General features: G+C 41.5%; 1 protein-coding gene across 1 annotated transcript; it reads right to left on the reverse strand.

The window, feature by feature from the left end:
- Positions 1-592: 592 nt before the first annotated feature.
- Positions 593-14,505, reverse strand: ogdhl (oxoglutarate dehydrogenase L). The gene is made up of 22 exons (XM_041049678.1): positions 14,284-14,505; positions 13,647-13,817; positions 12,805-12,907; positions 11,127-11,242; positions 10,881-11,035; positions 10,333-10,479; positions 10,139-10,229; positions 9,857-10,036; positions 9,627-9,755; positions 9,154-9,333; positions 8,916-9,068; positions 8,126-8,228; positions 7,908-8,036; positions 7,253-7,403; positions 5,004-5,131; positions 4,739-4,917; positions 4,538-4,609; positions 3,754-3,879; positions 2,922-2,994; positions 2,667-2,830; positions 2,409-2,563; positions 593-2,323 (listed from the first exon to the last, which is right to left on the reverse strand). The coding sequence occupies exons 1-22, from the start codon at positions 14,503-14,505 to the stop codon at positions 2,200-2,202; spliced, it is 3,051 nt and encodes a 1,016-aa protein (XP_040905612.1). The 3' UTR covers positions 593-2,199.
- Positions 14,506-16,556: the final 2,051 nt, after the last annotated feature.

Below are 16,556 nucleotides of genomic sequence, written 5' to 3' on the forward strand. Positions count from 1 at the left end.
AGCTACAGTTACTTTGCATAAAAACGCATTTTACTGCCTTTTTATTTGTGTTTGTTTGTGTTGGGTTTAATTGCATGGACTATGTTGCCAAGGCAGAATTACCAACTGGGCCAAGGAGGCAACTGCCCCAGATTTATCACATTCATTGTCAGTTGGTGTTGGTAATCTGCACTGAAGTGGCATTGCATTATCCTGTGGCCCAGTCTTTTAGAGGGGGCCTGTGTCAGAATTTTATTTCAACACATTTGTTGTCTCTGGCTTTACTTTGGACATATTCTTAAATCATGTTTATGTAATTAACACAAACTAAGGGACAAACGTCAGCTATGTGTAGTTCACCTTACTTCATGCAGACTTGGAGGCAACAGGGTACATACATGATGCACAGAGGTGATAGGTGAGGGATCAATGAAGTGGCATCAAATATTTTCCATTCATACACTCTACCATTCACACACTATACCATATAAGTTGTGCACCAATGTTTCAGGAAACCATTTTTCTCACAAATCAAATGTCTTGCATCATATGCAACAAAACATCACAATAACATTATTGAACTTAAACATATTTTATTGCATGATGTCCAGTTTTATTTTATTGCATATGTCCAAGTGAAACCCTGTTAAGTTGTGCATAGGTTTCAGTACCTATGCAGATATGTGGATGTATTTTTTCCATTGATAAAGTACAATCCATAAACCTAAAAAGTCATTAAATATAGAAAATGAAGTTTGTGCGTGATTAAATCTTCCAGCTGTAAGTGGAAAAGGAAAGCTAGAACAGAGTTAAAGAGAAAGCATAATTTTATGGAGCATTTCTAAGCAGCGTAGTAACTAAGATCAATTCAGTTAAATACCTTGGGATTTTAATGTGACAACCAAGCGTCAGTATTGCTCTCAAAGCATCCAAGGCTTTGCTGTGTTTGTGTGTGTATGTGTGTTCATCCCTCAGCCTCCAAAGAGAAAGCTGGAGTAGAAAACGTGGCTGCAAGTCTCTGTGCCAGCTGGCTCATGTCTCCTGGTGAAGTGAGGTGTGACAATAAATATACACTCCTTCACTAACAGCTAAGGTAGCCAAAGCAAATACAGGCACTAAAACCTACTTTTGTGTTTAATTTCAGAACAGTCTTTAAACCTGTGATATGTGATTCACATTCACTGTTAAAGAACACCAGTCGGCGATTCGTGTGTAAGCTTCTGCTATTCATCTACAAAAATCAATGCTATAAATATATACTAGTATTCTGCATAGCATCAATATCTACAGTACAACAGCTACTGCAAAAACAGTGATTGTCATAAATCTGAATTTTGGTGTGTGAATGTCATAAGGGGTACAAAGAGTGTCCTGTTGCTACTTCACCACTCATCTACAGTGACAATTCTGTGACTGAGTGATTATATTTAATGTTTGTATATAATGTTTTGTAAGGAACTTTTATTTTGAAATAAAGGTGTTGGAGGTTTAGCACCCTTTAGAGGCTGAAAATGTATGGGTCTTGTTCTCTGTAGGCAACATTTAATGGCATATACCTGTACTTATTCTGTACCAAAACCATCACAAAGGCCCAAGTGTTACTTAGGTTGACTAAAGCGCAGATTCAACCAGTAAAGCCGAGATCAGACACACGATCGATACAGGATGTTGTCCCAAAAAATGACCCAGTCCCACAGACAAGGTGTTTTTTTTTGTGGAGGTTTTCCCTCTGCAGATTGAGGGTATAAAGTTAAAGTGTGATCACTTTATAAATAAAAATTACTTGATTTCATTTGACATGGGGCATTACCAAGCAACAGCAATGAGCAATGACCCACAACAGTTTGCTATGCTGTCCTATGCACAGCGCATTACAGTGAAAGACAACTGATTCTACATACAGGACATCTCATGGAAAGCCTAGTCCATATTTTTTGTGCCTTCTGGGATTCAACATGTAGTCTGACATGTCTCATGCAAATCAGAGCATAATCATAATTTTCAAAGATATAAATGTGGTGTAGTCTGATTCAGGCATTAAGTCAATTAGTGCTGCAGACTTATCTTTCACATAAGGTTATCGGGGGTAAAAATTATGTTATGATAACACCAGACTATGCTCCAGATTGTCATAAATCTACAAGTTGTAAACCTGTGCTATGTGAAGACTATAAACTATGGTGGTTGGAGATGAAACTGCACCTCAATCCTGGTTCTCAATTACAAGTCCTTCCCCTGGAAGGCGCTCAGGTTGAAAGCAGTGTCCACGAACCTCTTCAGCTCATTGACGTGGGTGGACTTGTTGCCTGTTGCAGGCGCAGCTGCAGGGTCCCGTCCTACGTACCTGAAAGAAACACGGAAAATTTGTTAAAGATTCTCGGATTGTTCCAGTTTACCTCTGTCATGAACGAATAAAGCGAGGCGCTTACCAAACAGGTCTCTTGTTGGCCACCACTGTGAGGAAACGTGGCCGGACATAATCGTAATAACCCATGTTTTTGTGCTCCTCCTGACACCAGACCAGCTCAGCGTTGGCATATTTCTCTGCCTCTGCTCTGACCAGGTCAAACGGGAATGGAGAGATCTGAGGGGGGAGCAAAAAAATAAGTGGAAGAGGAAATTATAAAACTGCATCTGTTTCAAAATCCACAGTACATGACATGTTCAGGCAGAGAGGCATTAAACACCTGTTCAAGTCTGATGATGGCGATGTCTCTCTCCAAGTTTTGCTGTTTCCTCTCTTTAGCCAGTTCATAGTAGACTTTGCCAGTGCAGAAGATCACCCTCTTCACTTGGCCTGGGCTTTGATTCGCAGGGCCCTCGTCAGGAATTAGCCTCTTGAATTTCGTGCCTGCAGACATTTTTATGTTTGCTACAGCGGTGCACCAACATTTATGTCACATTCTTATGTAACATTTCACAGAGATTAAGAAAAAATTCACCTTTGGCGAGGTCATCGAAACTGGACCTTGCATCCGGGTGCCTCAGCAGGGATTTTGGAGTGAAAATAATCAGCTATGAAAAAAGGAAAAGGTTTCTGTCACCAACAAACAACAGATTGATTCTGTCATCCGCATCTTCATTGTGCGCATTGAAAAAACTCCAGAGATAAAAGTTTTTATCTCTTTTCACGCTAATTTGTTGCCACCATATAGCACGCAACATCAGCATTGGGAAAACAAAACATTTCTTTAACAATCAAATAAATAAAACCCTTTGTGCTCAGCCAACCAAGCCCAGAATTTGAGAGTTTTTCATAAAAAACAAACAATATTATCCCCTATTGGCCCTCTCACTAATTTGCTCAGGAAGTAATTTTCTCATGCTTCGCAAAGCATTGCATTTATGTGCGATGGGGGATCAGTTAAGATATTCACTGTGGCTGAAAATTGAGAGAGACTGAAAAAAGAACTGTGCACATAGAACAAAAAAAAAAGAAAAAGAAATGCTTTACATCCCTCAACTTTAAACCTAAACTAGTATAACTTTAGGGGTTCAAAGTACAAGGTTATGCATGTTTCTGCAAACTGAAATTCTCTTTGAAGCATGGCTGTGATATAGTATTGTATCATAACAGTAATTTTGACAGATGTCTTCTAAAATCTTCTAAGTCCTGTCAAATCACCAACTGGGCTTTTTAAAGTACGCTTTGGATTTATTTTTGAGGAAAGATGTGGCTTTTGTGTGTGATTTGAATGCAATCTGTGCAAAAAAAAAAAAGTAAAAACAAGACAGATACAAATATAGTGAAAATATTGTGATGCTACACTTTACCGGTTTCCTGAATGGCAGCAGAATCTGTCGTCTGAGCACATGACAGTAGTTAGCAGGCGTAGAGCAGTTGACCACGATCCAGTTACAGTCATACAGCTGCTGGACTTCAAAATCTCCACTGAACTCCTTTGTAAAAAAAAATAAGAAATCAATTACAACTTAACTATAAAGGTTATTGAATCTGAGAACAAAAATTTAACTTCATATACACAAAATTATGAAGTTATAGTGCTAGTTGCATTCATGTTTTTTTCTCATAATTGGGCAGGAGGTGTAACGCTTGAGTACATCAGTGCATTTCTCTCTTGCTCGCTCTCTCTCTCTCTCTCTCTCTCTCTCTCTCTCTCTCTCTCTCTCTCTCTCTCTCTCTTTCTCACACACACACACACACACACACAGGACAGGGAACGCTAATCCCTTAGTATGCTCCCACTAATAGTTTGATCAATATCCCATTTGAAGATGAATCTGGTGAGTTTCTGCTGATACAGCCCGCTGTGGCTCCCTCCTTGAATGTTACCTCGTACGAGCTGACCCTTGGACCCGAGTTAAAGCTGAATACCAACACTTTGGAGGCTACAGTGGAGAGAGATTTCAGCTCTAAAGAAATCTGCAATCATCACTTAAGTGGTCATGACGTAAGCATAGCCAATAAAACAGGAAGCTACTGCATGTTAACTGCAGCACACTGTTAGATTTTCTTTGACATTTATCATTGGGTAATCATGTTCCTCCAAACTGGTAACCGTTTGAGCCATAATGTAAATTGTATATGTGAACACACAGGGAAGTGATCAGGGTCATCATTGCTCATCTGCAGAAAGCGCTCAGGTCGAGCTGATGAATGTTCTGGACCCTGAGGAAAGAAGAGAGGAGAATAGGACAGATAATGACAAAATGGAAGAAGAGTACTACAGAATGACATATACTTATGACTTATTCCATTTTCTACAGATCTATAGCCTGGTTGATTTTCACTTCTCACCATCCCCTCCATCCCATGTGGCAGCAGGAGGACAATACCATTGTTGCGGACCCACTTGGCCTGGCCCGAGCTGATGAACTGGTCAATGATACACTGGGCTGTGTTGTGAAAGTCTCCGAACTGGGCCTCCCATAAGATCAGAGCGTTCGGACTGGCCATGGCAAAGCCAAGCTCAAAACCTGAAATCACAGTCATCATCAAACAGAGTCAAACAAAAAAAGACTTACTATAACACATTGAGTTTCCAGAGCAGCTTCAGTCTTACCGAGCACTCCATACTCTGATAAGGAGCTGTTGCAGACGGTGTAAGGAGCCTGGTTGGCCCACAGGTGGTTCATGGGAACGCAGATACGTTTGTCCACCTCTTGGTCATGCAGAACATGATGACGATGACTGCGAAACATTGGAGAGGCAGAGACAGAAAGATCAATTTGCGTTTGGTACCTAATTGATTATTTTCATTTTTTAGAAAATTGTTTATTCTATAAAAGGTTAAAAAATAAACAGATAAAAAAATCCAATTTAAAAGGATAGAAAAAGATGGGGAAAAAAGTAAAATGCCACACTTGAGAAGATGGAAGAACAAAATTTTTGTGGTTCTTGCTTGATAAATAATTAAATGATTAATCCAGGACAAAAAAAAAGACTGCAGAAGATTTTTTGGACATGAAGCTGTCTTAAATAAGAGTTGTGATTTTTTTAAAAGGCTCTTGACCAAGTAGATGCATGGTAAACATACACACACACACTACAGCTCGTGTTTCAGCCCATAAAGACACGCCATGAGAAGTACCCTCCTCTCCACTGATCTTCAGCCAGCTTGAAGCCCAACAAGAGTTGATGGGAGCAAAGAGCCAAGCGTTAACAAGCTCTGCCAGTCCACTCGCTCCCAGTGTAGGAATCAGCCTTCAAAACCAGCACGATCAGACAATCACTTAAACCCCTTTAGCATCACTCGAATGACATCTACACACACACAGTGCTAGAGGTTATGTAATTGTCAGAAGGAAGACCTGCAGGAAATAACCAAAATCTATTGATTATTATCTTGAATGTGATATATTACCTCCTAGAAGATTAGATGGTCATGATTTGAATCATCTGAATAATATCATCCACAATTATGGACTAACGAGGGCACATAATGTACTGCATAATTGTTCTGTTTGATCCTTGCTCCACATCTGCAGGATATACATTTTTTTTACTCAAAATCCTTTGATGAAAGAAGAAAATCAAGACCATCCAGCATTAATTGAGGTAACACATAATTTCACGTTTCATTTTCTCAATCTGTGCGCGCACAATCCAAAGAGGACCCAAAAAACCTCACGAGAATGAGGTCTTTCTCTGGGATTGCCTCATAAACTGTGTGCCCACCTCTCTCTCTTTTTTGTTTTTTTTTTCCAAATATACACACACAAAAACACACACACTCTTCCTCTGCCTGGGGGCCCCATTAGTCAGGGAACGGGGTGCACAGCGCAACGCGTGCAACCCACCCAAACACGACAACTGAATCCATTAGTCCACGCTGTTACGTACATCACAGAAACGCAAGCAGGCCCACTCGACTGTAACATGCCAATATGCTCAGCTCCTAAGATGGGAAACAGAGTAGTGGGGGATGAAAAAAGAAAGAAAAAAGCGGTAAAGGTGGTAAAGTATAGCTGAGGTATAATGAGAAAGAAAGATATCACAAAGAATAAAATCGGAACCAAACAACAGGTGATACAGAGATGAATGTTGTATGTAGTGTTTGACTGCTGTCGTTTATTTTTTTTAGGGCAAGCAAATTACCCTTCTGAAGGGGACAGCGGAATGGGAGAAGTAGATGTCACGGGTAAATGCGAGGCAAAAGAAAAAGCCCCGTAGCCTCTGGTTAGTTAGTGTGATGTATGTTGATGTGAGCTGGAGTAGGCGGGGGGGGGGGGCGTTGTCAGTAAAGATGGGCTGGTGGAGAAATGATAGAGGACAGATGAGACAGGCGTAGTGAAAGGGGGAGCTGGTTTTGTTCATGTGTCACTCGTTCCCTCCATATCATGACAACACCATGTGGGCTTCACAGGTCCCAGGAGACTTTGCTGATGTCTTCTGTCTGACAGACTCCCTGTGCCACCCACCCCCACCCCACCCCCCCAATTACTTAATTCACTATCTTTATGAGAGTGTTTTTTCCCCTTTAACTCTGGTTAGGCATGCTGGCCCTCAACAAATATGCCAATTTGAATTCAATATTGGAGGGGACTGTCTATCACAATATGGGAAATCTATGTAAAATCACATTTTTAAAAAAAATATGATGTTCAATACAATGAACTGTGCTCCACTGTTGTACATTTGTCCACAGTAGGAGGCTGGCAATAGGAGGTCCTTGTAGTGTGAATGAGGGTGTTAATACAAACAGGCATCAATTGAGGGTGTTAATACTAACAGGCACCAAGGCTTAAAAAAAAGATTCATATAAATTGCAGAGGCGTTGTTGAATTTTCAATTCTGTTGACATGGACTCACCTGAAGGTGCCCCGCTCTACATCTTGCCCGCTGAGTCGCACATGGATGCCATCTTTGAGAAGGGAACCAAAAGCCATATACTCTCCTAGAGCCCAGTCCATCTGCCGATTCTTCACCAGGTCAGCTCGACCACGCAGGATACGAGACACACCTGAAGAACACGTGCGAACACGCACACACGCACGCACACACACACACACACACACAGGAAGAAGAACAAAGCCAAGTGACATCTCAGGAGAGCACTAGAGAAGGGGGTGTAAAACTCAATGGACCGACGTACTGTATTGTAAATAGCATTAAAAACCCTTGTGGCAGTTTTAATTGCATTAGCATGAGCCACTTCGGGTGTGTCGGCCACAAACTAGCCATTGAGGAAAGGATGTGTTTGCAGATGAAATGCTTTAATTGACTTAATATCACCCCTGTAAAAGCAAACATTCAAAAACAAAGTAACTGTGGCACTGATGTTTGTGTTTTACTGACTTTTCGCATATCATTCAAGGGCATGCATCCCATATTGTAGTAGTTGTGCTCCTTTGTCATTGTGTAGATTTCTAGGATAGTATATCAGTATTACTTCTATTATCACAATTGCCATGGCTGCTAGCCTGTCTCAGCGCTTTATTTTCCCACAGAAAGCAACTACACTCACCAGGATGGATCTTAAAATCTTCCAGAGGCACTGAGCTGGCTGTCTGGCCAATGTGCTGAAGAACCTCCTCCTCTAGCCCGGTGGGGACACAGCTCATGCTCTTGGGCTCACCCTCTGCTGTGAAGAAATCTACAGAGAGAGAGAGAGTTAAATTCCAGCTGAACAGAAAGGATTCACAGAAAAAGAAGAAAATGTTTAACAATAAAGGTACAATTCACCTGGCCAGGGGGAGTCGAGCCAGTGGCGAATGTGTAAGATCTTTTCATCCTTGGAGCTGGTGTATGCTTCCTCACATATCTTGTCATATTTGGCAACTTCTTCCTGCAACCGCATTTGGTATTGTGTAATAGGGACAATGAAAAATGCCACATATTAACTGATACACAATTTGTTTACTTTAATTAAAGGACTACAGCTGACTAACCAAAAATGTGTGTAGCTGAGACAGAGAGAAAGAGGCTGAGAAAAACAGAGAGAGAGAGAGAGATATTAGAGGAGGAGGAGGAAAGGCTCCACCAGAGGTAATGGTTTTTCCTTGCTATATTACAAATGGGGCTTTTGCAAGACTCCAAATAGCAGGCCACACAACAGAAAACAATGTCCATCAAGAGCCTGGAACTAGCACACCACAGAGATGCCGCACCATTCCTCTGACATGTGCCATAAAAAATGTTCAGAATGGATGTTACGATCAAAGTTTCTGTTTTGGATGAAGAACCTGAGCAATTCCATTGAATGGCGCCAGAATCTGAGGTATACTTCAACTTCATTGAGCAATATATACTCTATGTGAGGGATTGTGAGGCTGGGTGATTGAACTGAGTCTGCAAATTGAAACTCAAATACAGCAGTGCTGGCACACCATATTTACTGGATGGCTAGTGTAATATCTAAGTGTGATTTAATGCGCGTAGTCCAGCGGAGGGTGATATCAAATAAAACAGCATACAGTAGCAGCTACAAATATACAGTATATTTAACAAGAGCAAACAGCATTAGATCACAAACCTCAAATTCCTGCAGTGTCACCACTCCCTCAGCAATGAGCTTGTCAGAGTACTTTTTCAGGACATGCTCCTGCCGACGGATCTGCTTGTACATTAGCGGCTGGGTGAACATGGGCTCATCCATCTCATTATGGCCAAAGCGTCTGTAACAAACCTGTAAAAACACACACACATCTTAAAAACAGAGGACACGTCTTAGCATGTAGTTGTTAAGACATTAAGACTTGGCTGTCACTGACCAGGTCAATGACAACATCCTTGTTAAAGGTGGTCCTCCACTCTGCGGCCACCCGACAAACATACATGACAGCCTCTGGGTCATCAGCGTTCGCATGGAATATTGGTGCGTTGACAACTCGAGCCACATCGGTGGGGTAGGGAGAGGAACGGGCAACTCGAGGGTCTGTGGTGAAGCCAATCTGAGAGGTAACAATCACATGCTTAATATGATCACTTTACTTATATCTATCAAAATTAGTGCAATAACACACTTTCCACTGAGTAAAACAAGCACTTCAACACCCCATTTTGCTTGAAATCATTATTTTAACAGAATTGTGTAAAGCACGTGTTGCAGTAGTAATAACTATACCAGTAAGATTATTAGTATTAGCAATATTCTTAGTATTACTGCTCTAACTGTTGGCATGTGGGCAAATAATAAAAGCAAATGTTTCAGATCACGTTACAGTGACTCTGGTCTCTCCAGTACCTGGTTATTGACCACCACGTGGATTGTACCATGTGTCGTGTAGGAGGGGAGCTCACTTAAATGGAACGTCTCATACACAACCCCTTGTCCGGCGAAAGCAGCATCACCATGCATCAAGATGGACATGACCTGGAAAAATCACATCAGAGACTGAACAAGATGAAGCATCTTGCCATTAAGCTTCCAAAACATAAACTTAGCCACCGTGTACCTGATATAATAACTGTTACCTTCTTTCCTTGGGTGTCTCCTCTGTAGAACTGCTCAGCTTTGGTCTTGCCCTGAACCACTGGATCCACTGCCTCCAGGTGGGAGGGGTTTGCCATGAGTGACAGCGTGATGTTTTTGTCTGTCTCACGGTTAATCCTCTCGTGGTACATCCCAAGATGGTATTTGACATCACCCGAACCCTACAGGTATAAAGATGGAGGTTAAATAAATAATCAGTTGTATCACCAAAATGCTCTTCTTTGAGAGTTTCCCACATTGTCTCATATTAACAGTTTCTTCACCTCATCAGCAGCCTCTAACTTGGGGTCGAACTGGCAGAAGATCTGATCCAGATCCTTACGGATCACATTAGCAAGGACATTCAGTCGACCCCTGGGAATATTGTTTACAAAGTCTGTATCAGACATGGGAGGAAAATAATTGGATGCATGCACAGACTGAACTAAGAGGTGACAGAAGGTATAATGCACTTTACCGATGAGGCATCCCCATGATCACACTGTCAATGCCTGCAGCACTTGATTTGTCAATGATGGTTTTAAGAGCAGGGATCAGCACTTCACAGCCCTCTAGACCAAAACGTTTCTCTGATGACCACTTCCTGGCCAGGAAGTCCTCAAACCTAAACATAGAAAAAAAAAATATAGGGCTCAAGATTATGAAGGTTTAGGGAACTTGCATACAAGTATTTAAGTAAGTCTTCTCTTCTCCGTGAATAGGAAATCAGCACATATTAATTTACTCTATTATTACATTATCACAAAGAAATGAATAAGTCACTGGAGAAAAACATGCACACCAAGAATAGGCAGATCACTTCCAGGAACCGCCATTAACTTCTAAGATCATTTATCAAAGATGAAAATGAGCTCACATGAAGAATAGGGTGTTTATCTTCCCAAATATACAGGCATACAAGAGTTTTGTTTATGTTACGTGAGTCCCTGATGTGAGCAATAACTAAAAGTGAAGTATCGTGCTGTCACTAAATTGTAAGTTGGAGGATGTTTATTCATTGCTGACCGTGTGGATCTGATCAGGCGGGCGAGTAAAGTTCTCTTCTCAGCATTAGTGAACTGCATGATTCCCGGAGTCTCAAATTTCTGACGAATCCACTGACACTGGTCCACATTGTTAATGAACATGAATTCGACTCCTATGTGACCACAATAGGATGTCTGAAAAAGAAGATTTAAAAAAATAGGGTGTTACGGCTTTTCTTCATTTCCTCATTTTCCTCACTCTTCCTCAAAAACACAAACAAAATACCTCTAGTCTGCGTATGATTTCTCTCAGAGGAAGAGTGGTGTTTTCTCCTCCAATGAAGGTGGTTGGGGGCAGCTGGAAGCTCCTATCCAAGTCAGACTCATCAAGACCATAGAAACCTACAATAACACCATGTGAAACTTGATTAGGCAGACTTACCACGTATTTTATATACATATATATATAAGTAAATCCCTTTCAGCACAATAACTTTCATAACACAGAGACCTGCCTTCATCCAACTTTAACTAATGAATTTCTTGAATCTTCACTTCCTCTCATGTGAACACAGTAGAAATCATAGTAGAGAGAACTAAAAAGTATGACAATGGATTATTATGATTACTGAAATGTTTGGTAATTGTTTGAGCGCAGATATTTGAACATTTGTGACTAACCTGATTAGCTGATTAGTCAATCATTAGCTGCAACTCTAAATAAGATTGCGCTGCTGCCTCTGAACTCAGATCAAAGGCCTACAGTGAAGCAACTGACCAAATTTTTAATTTTTGACTGATTGATTTGATGGTAGAAACTGTGAAAATAAAGCTTAGGTAGAAAATAAAACTATTAACCAGTATGAATTTGTAGGCAATAAAGCAGCAGAACCTGTGGAGATACAGCATTTGCATCTGTGGCCCAATATACGTTTCTGTACTGACAAAGCCCACCTGAGAGAGCTGGTCAAGCTCAAGATCACGAGCAACATAAGAGGAGACAGGTGCAAATCATATTAGGAATACAGCAAAGACAAAGGGGGCCAAGAATAGACTCCTGTACTATCAGCTGACCAAATAAGGGACCACGGAGGCTGTCATTAGCTTTCATTAAGGAGCTATAGTTCTGGTGACGATACATAATGCTACGCTATGTCCTGCCACAGACTGATCACTGATAACAGCAGAAACAATGTCTCCCTTTCTATGTCTCTCTCTCTCTCCTCTTTACTAGCTATTACTGTAGACTTCGATCACTTTCTGTGGCCGTCCCACATCTTTCGACCCTCAGTCCTCTAAATGAAATGGAGAATGACAAGAGCTAGGCTGGAGATTAATGACAGCATTAGGCTGACCAACCCATATACGGGCTCAGCAGAGAACGTGATGGGGTCTTTTATACTGAAATATCACTTACACTCTTGGGTCTGATGAGTTATGCAACCCTGGATCAGAGATGTGTGTATAATGCATGTATAAATGCACGTGTATGTGCTGTACAAAGCCCTCAAAGGGATACAGAAACTGAAACAAATACAAATCTGATATTTTAATTATAAAGAAGATAAAGCTTTTGAAGTGAGCCTGCCAAAGAGGATAATGCGCTTTTGACTGAAAACACAGCAAGTATCCTGACTTAATTAGAATAAAGGCCTTCTATAGTAGGAATCTCATCAGCATTTACACTGCCTGCGGGTTAACTATGTATCCCTTTAGTTATGAGAGGGGGATATAAGAAGGTACCATACGTCTTATTTACAAAGTCTAAACCAGAAAATGTATAAATAGATGTCCAGTTAGATACAACCTTGTATCTCTAGTCAGTAATTTAATAATCACCCAAGGAAGAAATCACAAAAATGTAATTTTGGCATATATTTTGGAAATTCATTTGCAAAATCTAGCCTCAGTGGTAGAGTTTTAATGCTAAGTATTTGTGACGTGCAGGAGTTGAGAATGCTCACCTAATTTATCGATGGTGGTGATGAGGTCGGAGGGAACAAAGGAGTCCAGGTCGGCCTCCAGGATTCCCAGGGGGTCTAACTGGGCAACATGGTGACCACGAATCTACTCAGAGACATAAGAATTGGAGAGATTAGAAGAGATGGAGAGAGGCAGGTAAAAAAAGAGATGATACTGACTATGAACAGCTGGAGAATAAGCAAACACTGAGTTATAGGTCAACCTCCCTCAGAAAAGAGCCCCATGAGAGTGCTTTTATGTGTATGTACCCACACGCGAACACACATTCCCATCAGGACTTCAACAAGCTGGGAATAAAAGTGACGCCTTTGCCAAAAGACAGAATTTAATAAATCCCTCGGATAGTTCCTCGAATTAATTTGAGGGCGAGGGGAAATGTTACCACCTGTTTTGTTTAAGTAGTCTCTTTGATATTTCCATTTTCAAAAAGCAGCCGGGGTAAGTAGGTTAGACTTAATCTACCAATTTGCATAACCTCGTGCAGTGGCAAAACAAGTTGTATATTCCTTTTAATACAAGGACACACAGTATAAACAGCTCCCATTGCCAGTTGCATCTGTTTTGGCAAGTCAAGTTGATTTTGTTTGATGCATTTTTTACACACAAGTCAGAGAAACAAATAGTCAGCCGGCTGTGGCTCAAGGTAGATGACATCTTAATTCTGTTCAGACATTGCTTTAACATTTAAATTGATGCCCATGAGAAATGTGATCAATCTTATAATTTGTAAATAACAAAAAACCCACATTACACCAAAAGCTGATGCATGTGTGTGTCGATAACTGTGTGTTTATCACAGCTGGGCTGGGTGAGTGTGGGGGACCTGGTAGGCTCTAATGAGAGTGTGCACAGCCAGGTGGTCCTCCACCACTTTCTGTGCCATGTCTGGTGAGTGGGACAGCACTCGGCCCTGGAGCAGAGCAGAGGGGCGTCTCTCGCCCGCCTCGCCAGACGGACCGGGGGCCTGGATGTTACGGAAGAATGCGTCCCAAGACTAGAAGACAGAGGAAGACACACTTTCAGCAGAGGCAAACAAGTCCATCTCAAACATGGACCAAAATATCCCTCCTGCTTAGTGACTAATAATGAAGTACACTGTTGCCCATAGAGTTAGAATGATTTTGTTTTCAGACACATTCCTCTTTTTATTCCTATTTATACACATCAGTAATCACATTGGAAGAGATTGATCAATAAAGTTTTGAGAAGATATACACTTTATCTATCAAGAATAAGGGCACACAGGAATCCAGGACATTTGGATGCACATTTGGTAAGTGCCCTCTGACCACAGATATGCTGAACTGTATTTCAATACCAACAATCGCAACAGCAGTTAATTGTAATTTGGCTCTTAAACCAACTCTGGTTCCAGCAGTGCTGCAAATTTCTACATTACATTAAATATCAGTTGTTATTGGCTGATATGGGGCTAAATGGAACATGTTGCACACTTTTACCTCGTGGACGTTTTTATGATCCTCCAGCCAGGCAAAGTACATCTCCTCCACATAGCTGGAGCTACTGGCCACTGTTGAGACAACAGGCGCAGCCCCGGAGGAGCAGCCTCTCTTGGGATCAATCCAGCGCCTGGCCGGGCGCCCTCCACACCCTCGCAACCACTGGCTTCCCCCAGCACACCCACCCCTCAGCACACCCGCTAATGCCCGAAACTGACTCATGGCTAGAAAGAGAGATGCAGAAAGAGAAATTTGGTAGTTAGAGTTAGAGATAGTTACAATGGCCCTTCAAATGGAGACATCTTGTTTTTTTTTTGACATTTATCAAAACGCATAAACGCGTGGATTAGTGGGTCGTCGTCGTCAGTTTTATTACAAACCATCGTCTACCGTCGAATAAGGAAATTCACTCGTCAAACACTATTTCACAACCTAATAGTAGGTTGTGTGCAGAGCGCATATAGAGCGTTATGGAAATGACCTTTACAAGCATATATTTCCACTGATCGAAGCAGCATAATGTGAACCCACGGCAAGACTAACTACAGCCATGTAACGGCCTGTGCGTCTGTTCCTGCGCAAAGTCTCTCCAGCTGCAAAAAAAAAAAAGCGCGTAACCGCGAACAGTCCAACCAAGTATGATGGTCTGAGGCTGCAGCAGCCTGTTCCCCTCCGCTACCACGTCCTCACCTTTTCCTGCAGGATGCTTTACTGTTCAGATCAATGCCAAAATATTGCCTGTTTCAATTCTGGGTTTGTTACGATTTGCCTGGACAACTAATCCCTCAACGTCAACACAAATCCTCATAATCTCCCCTTGTGTCTGACATTGCAAAAGCGCGGTATGACGGGAAAAAAAAAGGACAGTGGCTTAACATGTCATCTATGCTTTATTTCTAGAAATGGAATTTACCTTAGACTGCACCGCTCTTTCACTCTACTGTCATCGCCGAAGGGTTAAAGTAGGGCAGGTATCAGCGAAGGTGACACCGATCCGAGATCTGCAGCCGCGGCTTGACACGCCCCCCGCGTGTCAGGTGGTGCTTCCTCTGCAAAGCGAGCGTCCATGAGGCACCCAAAGGTGCCAGTGGTGCCTAGGTAACAGCCAAACGCGCCAGCACGGGGACATAAAAGAAAGAAAAACAGTCAACTAAATTACTTATATTTCCAGAGAAGTATTTTTTTCTTATGTGATTCAAGTAAAAAATATCAGGAATTATAGTTTGTGGTGTTTTGTTAGTAACAGGAAATATATTCCAAATACTTACTTGAATCTTGTCACTCGAAATCTATGAGCCCCTGCACACTCATTTTTTTTTTATCCTTCTAAGATACATCACACATATGTCTTTCCCCTCAGTGTTAATTATATAAACCAATTAAACTTTTATAAAGGCTGAACATGAGTCATTTGAGCAAGTGGTTTCAGATTGATGGGCTTCTACCTTGAGTGGGTTAAACAATAAGATAATTGGCCCTCCCTCACTCCAGCCTCTTTCCTTACCCCTCCCCAACCCCGCTCTCTTCCTCATCTAGGTTTTCATCATTCATACTTGCTGGCACAGGAGGAGAAGTGTTATCCATCATGACAAACACACCACTGAAAAAAACAGGGAAAATGGAGTGGGCACGACTTGTAAGAGGATCTACCAGACAGAACAGTGTAGGACTAAATTTCAGAACATCACATTAATCACAGCATCATTATGGGGTTTTTAAACTGGTTTTCTGTTCCAGTATGAAGCGCAGTCTCTACTTTCAACAACACAAAAACATCTAATTTAACCATTTAGCTACTTATTTCCAGGGAGCACCACATACTGTATATAACCAAGTGTTTTCCCCCACAGGAACAATATATTCACTGTGGTTTCACTCTAAAACAACCAACTGTAATACTGAGAGTTGCCTGACATCGAGTTCTTTCTGTTTCATTATTTGCATCTATGTTTGGTGCTGCTCTCCAGCTGACCTGGAGAACGCAGGGTCAGGCAATTATGAACTGAAATGCCATTTTGTTGTAGTGGCGTTACTGCCTGACAGAGATGGAGTGAAGACCAGTTGCTTTCTGGCGTTTTATTAATAGTGTTCATTGAAGAAAAGACCTGTGCCTCTGGGTAACAGGGCTTGGAGTTAAATTACATCCTGTTTAGAATAATTAAATCACTCTATGGGACAAGACTGGACCAGCTGTTTGGTGTTTGAAACATTTCTTTTGTATGGGGAATGGGGAAATTGTTTTTGACGTGCAAAAGCTAAAAACTGTCTAAATA

Source organism: Toxotes jaculatrix, chromosome 11 (assembly GCF_017976425.1).
Source record: "Toxotes jaculatrix isolate fToxJac2 chromosome 11, fToxJac2.pri, whole genome shotgun sequence".
In the NCBI taxonomy this organism is placed as follows: domain Eukaryota; kingdom Metazoa; phylum Chordata; class Actinopteri; family Toxotidae; genus Toxotes; species Toxotes jaculatrix.

Excerpts from the sequence above, each read along its gene's own strand:
- ogdhl (XM_041049678.1), bottom strand. The coding sequence starts at position 14,505 with ATGAGTCAGTTTCGGGCATTAGCGGGTGTGCTGAGGGGTGGGTGTGCT. Across the intron at positions 8,037-8,125 it reads GCTCGACTCCCCCTGGCCAG|ATTTCTTCACAGCAGAGGGT; the intron begins GTGAATTGTACC and ends CTCTCTCTGTAG. Across the intron at positions 2,324-2,408 it reads GCCAACAAGAGACCTGTTTG|GTACGTAGGACGGGACCCTG; the intron begins GTAAGCGCCTCG and ends TGTTTCTTTCAG.